This window comes from Oculina patagonica, chromosome 11 (genome assembly GCF_052425735.1).
Source record: "Oculina patagonica isolate OP01 chromosome 11, crgOcupat, whole genome shotgun sequence".
NCBI classification, from domain to species: domain Eukaryota; kingdom Metazoa; phylum Cnidaria; class Anthozoa; order Scleractinia; family Oculinidae; genus Oculina; species Oculina patagonica.
The window spans coordinates 17,159,950-17,168,697 of NC_135768.1; the positions used below are offsets into that span (position 1 = coordinate 17,159,950).

Genomic DNA, 8,748 nt, shown 5'->3' on the forward strand with positions numbered 1-8,748 from the left:
CCAAACTTTGCACTGCCTGTTGTTGAGCTTGTATCTGCATTTGATGTCGCTTAACAATTTGAAAAATTCGGAAATAACAAAAAGAAGATATTATTAGACATATAACAATACAAATACAAGCAAAGGTAAAATATATAAGAGTATTCCAAATGAAAATTATAAACGCCAGAAAAATGATGTTAAGTATTGGACTCTGGCCAATGGTTGTATAATACGTAGTAACGAGTGTCAACCATTGTCAGTGCGTGACATGGGCTTGCCTTTAAGCCCACGATATATTATTATTCGAATCAGTCTTTCTTAGCTAGCAGAGCCGTCTTTGTATTTTTGTTATCAATCTTCAAAATGCCTCCCAGAACGAAAAGTTCGAAAAAGTTCAACAAACACTCTTCCCCCGAGAATACATGGCTCTCCAAATTTTGCCGCAGTCAGGACATCCCTGATGATCTAAAAGACGTCCTGGTCGAGAACCAGATTACAACGAAGCACGTATTTGAGCACATCACAGAGCAGGACTTGGCCGACATGGGCTTAGTTGTCGGCCAAAAAATCCTACTTCGGCGTGTCATTTCTCTCCTACGAAAAGAGTTATCTCCCCCCTCCGACACTGCCAAAGCCGACCTTGGTGGAAGTGGCAATGATATCTTGCCTGGATTCAATTTGGCAGAGGAGATTTCTAAGCTGGAAGAGGAATTTCAAGCCCCTCAGTCGGCGCAGGATACTCCGCCATCAGAGACAGCCCCATTAGCTGCTAATTCTGCTGCTTCTGGTTCTCAAGCTGCCTTAAAATCTCCAGTGACTCCCGGCGAAAAGTCTTCACCGGAAGGTAAGCCTTTATTGCCTTCAGACTTCGTTTTTGGACCTGACGGCAAACAGCTCAAACCGTTACAGCTGTCCTATTCACAATTTATTCTCGCAAATATTAAGATTTTGGAGTCTCTTTTCACTAAGAGCCCTCTCGAGGCCGCTGATTACCACACGTACTTAAAGTTTCTGGCTATAAAAGGCACTCGTTTTCAAACCAAGGCCATCCTTGCGTTTGATCAAGATTACCGCGCCACGAAAGTCCGGGATAATTTTGAATGGGGCACAAATTTGGATGACCTTAGTGCGCAATATTTAGATGCCGCCGTGGCACAGCGCCCTCCCCGAACCGACATTCACGGGGATAGCCGCGGGTCGGCAAATGAAGAATTCTGTTTTCGCTGGAACTTTAGCCCAAATGGGTGTCCTAATCCTCACTCGTGTCGCTACAAGCACGTTTGTATTCATTGCTCCTCTACTCAGCATAAGGGCAAGAGTTGTTCGGGCGCCACGAACGCTGAGAAGGGCAAAAAATGAACGGATTCTTTAGATCAGTCCCCGCTAGTGGAAAATCTACCATCAGCACCTTTCGCGCATCCTTCTTCGACAGATTCTGCTATATCCCCGCTTGAGGATTGCCCTTTACGTTTCCACGCTTGGGACAAGGAACTTTCTGACGACCCTGATAGAAATTTTATCCTCGATGGTTTGCGTTTTGGTTTTAAGCTTATTCCTGAGTCCGACTCATCCTCTATCGACGCCTACGAATCCGACAATTACTCTAGCGCTACCTGCCCAGATTTTTAACCCGAAATGGATAGTTTATTCCAAAAGGAACTCGCCTTAGGGCGCATCTCTATGGTTCAAACTAAACCGCGTTGTGTTCACCCTATCGGTCGTGTACCGAAAAAGGACTCGGGAAAATCCCGCCCAATTACTGACTGCAGTCGTCCACATGGTATTTCTTTGAACGATCATATTAAGCGTGACTTAGAGTCCTTTCGCATGAATTCAGTTGACACTGCCGTGTCCTTTTCTACACGCAATTGTTTTTATTCGATAGTTGATATCGAATCTGCTTGGCGCTGGATCCCGGTTTTTCCTCCTCACCGTGAATTACAAGGCTTTCGCTGGATGTTTGGCACACACGACTCTTCGCAATATAGTTATTTTGTGGATAACAGACTTTGTTTCGGTGTCTCGTGTGCACCGTCTATTTTCAACCGTATTTCAAACGCTATTGCTCGCATGATGGCCCGCCGTGGTTTTCGTGCCGTGGTTAATTATCTGGATGATTTTCTTATCATCGGAAGCACTCAAGAAGAATGCCAGCGGTGGCTTCTCACTCTTATCAATTTACTGCATTATCTCGGATTTAATGTTAGTTGGCGCAAAGTCGTTTCCCCCACCCAGTGCATCACTTTCTTAGGCATTGAGCTCGACTCCTCAACTATGTCTCTCCGACTTCCCGAGGACAAGTTAAGCCGACTGATCGATCTCGTGAACACCTTCTCAAACAAGGCCTCTGCCTCCAAACGTCAATTGCAATCTCTCGCGGGATCTTTAAACTTTGCGTGTCAAGTTGTCCACGGAGGTCGCACATTCCTCCGTCGCGTGATGGACTGCATAGACAAATTAAAACTTTCCTCTCATTGGTGTCGTTTATCACCAGATCTCCGCGCAGATGTGACGTGGTGGAAAGAATTTCTCGTCACGTTCAACGGGCGCCGCCTGATGCTCGATTCTCGCCAGCCCGTTTATATCCAAACGGACGCGTCCTTTCACGGTTTTGGTGCCGTCTCACCTGACGACTGGTTCGCTTGCTCCTGGGCCCCTTCAGACGAGAACGATCTTTATTCGCAGTTATTTGCATCCCATTGGTGTGACGTTGGTCACGCTATTGATCCATCGCTTCGTTGTAATATCAATTATTTAGAACTATTTCCGGTCCTTATCGCTGCCCGCCGCTGGGGCGCCGCTTGGGCGAATAAACGCATTTGCGTGGAAACAGATAACACGCAAGCCATGGCTTTTGTTAACAAGGGCTCTTGTAAAAACCCTATCGCTATGTGTTGGTTACGGGAGTTATTATGGCTTAGTGTCCGTCACAACTTTCATATCAGTGCGCGCCACTTGGCTGGAATAAATAAAAGTGGCACACTGAAAACTTATCTATCGCCAATATCATGAACCACTACTTCGTATCTGTTGGTAAACTCCTGGCGAAACCATTTCGAAACATCTCTACCATTCCTATCACCAGCACTCCACCTGGTGAATTCCATCTAAACAGTGTCACTGTGAACTTTGTACAAAATGCCCTCAGATCTCTAAAAACGAATAAAGCTGTTGGCCTCGACAAACTAAGTGCTCGCCTATTAAAGGATGCCTCCGTTGTCGTCGCTCCAGTTCTAACTGAACTAATAAATAAATCATTTGCGGATGGAGAATTTCCTAAGATATGGAAGTCGGCTAAAGTCTCTGCCTTATTCAAAGGTGGAGATAAATCACAAGAGGATAACTACCGGCCGATATCAATCTTACCTACCATAAGTAAGATTATAGAGAGATCAGCGCATGTTCAGCTTTGTACCTACTTAGAAGAGAACGAACTGCTATCACAATCACAGTTTGGTTTCCGCAAGAAGCGCTCAACATCCACCGCCCTAGTTGAATTTACGGATCAAATCCTAGAGAACATGGACAAGGGGTGCGTAACGGGAGCAGTGTTTTTGGATTTACGTAAGGCTTTTGATACTGTTGATCACTTGATCCTTGTTAATAAGCTCAAGAGTCTAGGAGTGGCTGGAAAAAGCTTGGCGTGGTTTCGCTCATATCTCTCTGGTCGATTCCAACAAACGATCTGTAATGATGCATTCTCCCTTCCAGCTAAAATCACTATGGGGGTACCTCAGGGCAGTATTCTTGGGCCACTGCTATTCTTAGTGTACATAAACGGTATTCAATCTGTTTTGCAACACTCAAAGATGACTATGTTCGCTGATGATATGGCTTTTTATTGCCATGAGAGTTGCCCAAATGACTTGCAATCAAAACTGAATGCGGACTTGGAAGCGATTACATCCTGGCTGAATGACAACAAGTTGACATTAAATGTTGCAAAGTCGACGTTCATGATCATTGGTAGCAAATCCAGACTAAGTCAATTTAGCGATATAGATCTTATGGCTAATAACAGTCAACTGGAGAAAGTAACAGAATTCAAGTACCTTGGTGTAACTATAAACCAGCACCTAACCTGGCATGATCATATTGATCAAATTCAAAGAAAAGTCTCGAAAAGGCTGGAAGTTTTACGGAGAATTAAACATCTGCTTCCTGTCTATGCTCGGAAAATGTACGTCACGACAATGGTCATTCCAATACTTGAATATGCCAGTATTGTTTGGGGCGATAAAAACAACAAGATCCTAATGGATTCAATCCAAGTTTTACAAAATAAAGCCGCTGAATTGATCCTGGATAGGTCGACGCATTCGTCTTCATCCGAAGCACTATCAGATCTGAACTGGACAAACCTGTCTGTCAGAAGGCAACTGCAACGTTACATGCACATGCATAATTTAGTCAATGACGACAGTACTAGAAATAACATCATTGTACGAGGACAAAATTATCATAGCTATAACACCCGCTCCAAAGACATCATTCGAACTACAAAATCTGTCACCAACTGGGGACTTCTTAGACCCTTCAACAGTGCTTTGGCTGACTGGAATAAACTGCCGCCAACAACAAAAAATCTATCTCTAAGAGACTTTAAGAATGTCCTACACAAAACATTAATGTAAATATTAAGTATAAGCTAGATAGTTTTTTAACCTTAATGATCAATTGTATTTTTATTAATTTTACTGCGAATTTCAATTTTATATATTTTTAGTCGTATCGTTCTTAGCTTTTAGGGGTTTTTAATCAACTTTGTAATAATTTCGATTTTTAATTCATTTTTTTTTTTTTTTTTTATGCCATTATTTTTTTATCTCAGGACCTCCCTGAAAACCACACTAGTGAGTGGAGCCTCCTGTTAAAAGATCATTATTATTATTATTATTATTATTATAACGTTCATGCGGACAGATTGAGTCGTCTTATTCAATCTCGGACATTGTCTAATGACATTTTCTCTCCCCTCTAGGATACCTCACACAACTGGACTCCCGGGCCAAGCTTATTTCTGCTGCGGCATATGCAACTTCTACGTTGAACACTCGTCGCTCTCAATGGCGCACCTATGTACGGTTCTGTACTACATATCACCTGGTTCCCGTCCCAGCCAAGGAACAAACAATTATTCGGTTTCTAATTCACTTGTCTTATTATTGCAAATATTCTACAGTCATCAACTACCTAACTGCTATAAATGTTCTTCACCGACACTTTGGCTTCAACGTCACGTTTCAGGAAATGTTTCCTGTCAAACTTATCTTACACGGACTTCGACGCATTCTTGGTGACACCCCGGCTCAAAAACTTCCCATGACCCCAGATATTCTTTCACGCCTTCACCCTCAGCTCACAGCACGAACTGACTCAGGCTTCTGGGCAGCGATGCTAATCGGGTTCTACACTTTCTTTCGTAAATCAAATCTCGTGCCCAAAACAGCGAACGACTTTGATCCCGCCAAGAATTTGTGTCGCAACGACATCATTGTCCGACCGTGGGGTTTGGTTATCTGCGTCCGTTAGGCCTACTCTGGGACCTAAAGTCGCCGTAACTTTGGGCAACTTTAGGCGATTTAAGGCGACTTTAGGCGATTTTAGCAAAATTGGCAGAAAAAACATGGCGATTTATGGCGATTTTAGGCGATTTTAGGTGACTTTAGGTGATCTTGGGCAACTTAGATTACTATATTGTAGGGCAATTTCACTAGCCAGTGGACATACCATATAAAATGCAGCATAGTGTAAATGGGTCTTCAGTTCAGGCTACAATATAATACACCCAATGCCAAAATAAAGTGAATAGCCATCAAGGGTTTATGTTAAATTACACTATTTATTATTTTCAATAACTTATTACAAGAATATATTTAAATCAGTCACAATTCTGATAGGTATTGTCTCAGTTGACTAGTAATTACAATGGCCATCTTCATATAAATTACTAATCATGCCAAATAATAATCATTTATCATTAAATCCAACAGACACTGAGAGGAGAAGTTCGTCGTCCCAAACATTTGTAAATAAAGTCTGAAATGTTCTCAGAGCTTTTACCGCCATTTTGGATTTTGGTCATCCGCGAAAATCCGCTGTTTACGTGGGCTTGCGGGCATTGGCACCCAGACCCCCACAGTTTAAAGCAAATATGGAGACTTGCAGAACGTGAAAGCAAACAGAATCGATTTCAAGTGGCTACCAGCAAGAAAATATTAGGAAAATAATCCGAATGTGCCGTAAGTACAATGTATGTTATGACCGAAACGTAAATGCTCTTCATTTATACTGATTTGACTTCAGTTTGCTAGGGTAATTCTAGCTTTCTTGTAAACACATTGTTCACAAAAAGAATACATGTACAAGTGCTCGGGTTACCCTACGTTCAGCTCTCCTTGTGAAGAGGGCATGTGAATGTGATTTTTAGCATTAATGTTAAAATATTGCTAGAAAATAAAGTAGGGCACATGTTGGCCTTTTTTATGTGATTGATATGTTGGTCTCTGAATGGAGAGGTCCAGGCTATAGCAATGGCTTGGCTTGGTCCCGGGGGCTTGGGTTGTGGTTTGGTACTCGAGAGACAAGTTACTTTCACAGTGCCTTTTCTTCACTCAGAGTTTATGACTAACAACAAACTGTTTGGCCAACCTGAGAAAGTGCTTGACAATAATATCCTGTAATAGATTAGCATTGCATCCAGGAGGTGTAGCAATTTTCCTAGTCACTTCACATGCTACAGAAAAGTGAGTTAAGCGGATTGATGAGCCACTGAAATGCTATGGTGCTCAGGATTGTAGCAGACTTAAACTTTACTTAGACACAAACTGCATTGGGCCAGAGTCGCATACCTGCTGTAGCCCAAAAAGCAGTGTTCAATTGTTTTTTATTCCCCACTGGATAGGATGCTAGTCCATTACAGGGTTACCAGTACTCTTAGCTTGTAAACAGGCTCCCTGGTGGGGTTTAGCATGAAAAAAAAAGGCAGAAAGACAAGTGCATCTCGGCAAGTTCTTTATGTCGAAACCACTCGGCTCACTCTGCAAATGATTGTTTTTTTCTCTATACCCAACCAGGAAGCCTGTTCACACGCTACATTATTCCTTGACCAATAACATTTTATTCAGCCGTCTTTCCCAGGAACACAACCCAATTGCCCCAGCCAGGGCACGAACCCAGACTGTTTGACCCAGTCTCACTCCAGCAGGGTAACTATTAGGCACCACGCCTCCGCCAACCCATAGCACTGGTGTGGAGTTTACCTTTGATTACATTAGAATTATTAGGGTTAATCATTCTAGGACCATCTGAAGGTGTCAAAGCCTTTATATTATTGCATAATCTAAGGCGACTTAAGGCGATTTAAGGCGACTTTAGGCGACTTAAGGCGACTTTAGGTCCCAGAGTAGGCCTTCCGTTGGTCAAAAACTATTCAATTTCGAGAGCGTCAGTTGCTCATTCCCTTTCTGCGGCACTCAAAGGGTCACCCTCTTTGCCCCGTGCAAGCATACAAACGTCATATTTTAGAATTCCTGGTCACCCACACTTCGCCTGCATTCTTGCATTCCAGAAATGGTCACGTCACTCCCATTACGCACTCAGCCTTCACCAATAAATTGCGCAAGGTTCTCAGTCACGCAAGCTTCCCAGCGAACAAATTCTCAGGCCACAGTTTTCGCCGTGGTGGAGCTACCTACGCCTTTCATTGCGGTGCACCTGTGGAACTTATCAGTCTCCAAGGGGACTGGTCTTCGGATGCAGTTTTGCTTTATATCGCACAACCACTTGAGCGGAGGCTCTCGGTGGTGAAACTGATTGCCCGAAACATTGACTCTTCTTAACTTTTTATATCATTATTTTTATCATTTTTTCCTTCCCCTTTCCCGAACTTGCGTTTTCGGATTTTATCTGTCTGGCGGTTTGGGCGAGCCGCATCAAGGGGTAGGCCTTCGGTTTCACTCCCCCCTTGCTGCGGCTTGGCTTTTTCCGGCAAACAATAAAGTTATTTATCTGTTTATAGTTTCCGTTGTCCTTTGTATTAGTGTAGATCAGTCACGAAGAATTATAACCCATAATAGTATCAATGTGTAGATAACTCGAGTTGTGGTTATATTTGTAAAATATCTCATGTGATAATGAAGGGCTGCAAACTTGCCCATACTTATGGCTGTTATTGTGCAAAGAGAAACTCCACATGAACTATAAGTCATAAAATAAGAAATTCGCAATAGCAATGAATCTTTCTTCAGTTCTTTAGCAATGTAAAGCGGTTGTACCACAGGTCTGACACAGCCAAACTGCAGAGCAAAGTAATGGACGGTGAACAAAGTGCTGGAGTCCTCACTATGGCAGTCAGGACTAAGGAATTACCAATAATGGCTATTGGCATCAAAACGGCGATAAGTACGCAATTAATGATGACAAAGATTTTAGAGTGAGCTGAATAATCACTCGCTGATTCGTTCTTGAAGAAGGTGTTGTTGTTCACAGTGTAGAAGGTGTTGTTGTTCATCGTGCTTCTCTTTAAAGAACTCCAACTTAAAAAATTGACGTTGTTATGTTGCAGATTCCGAACCTCGCACGTTAAAAAGTTCTGCATGATGGCCTTGCAAGCTTCGATTGACAAATTACTTAAATAATAATGATTCCACCTATTAAGGAGGACCACAATAACGATAACTTGGAGGTTTTCCTGATACAAATAACAATTTAGCTTCACAGTAATGGTTTACAATGTCTTTGTCAAAACTGCTAATTAATATGTTA

The 8,748-nt window shown here is 42.5% G+C and overlaps 1 protein-coding gene across 1 annotated transcript; it reads left to right on the plus strand.

Annotated features, from left to right (window-relative positions):
- Nucleotides 1-192: 192 nt before the first annotated feature.
- On the plus strand, nt 193-5,514 carry LOC144630885 (uncharacterized). The gene is made up of 2 exons (XM_078489253.1): nt 193-826; nt 4,964-5,514. Exons 1-2 carry the CDS (start codon nt 346-348, stop codon nt 5,512-5,514), a joined length of 1,032 nt encoding a protein of 343 aa, XP_078345379.1. The 5' UTR covers nt 193-345.
- The last annotated feature ends 3,234 nt before the right edge of the window (nt 5,515-8,748 follow it).

What these genes read in the sequence shown, in the direction of transcription:
- LOC144630885 (XM_078489253.1), top strand. Translation starts at nt 346, where the DNA reads ATGCCTCCCAGAACGAAAAGTTCGAAAAAGTTCAACAAACACTCTTCC. An exon ending in CGAAAAGTCTTCACCGGAAG is followed by an intron (nt 827 to 4,963) that starts GTAAGCCTTTAT and finishes TCTCCCCTCTAG; the next exon opens with GATACCTCACACAACTGGAC.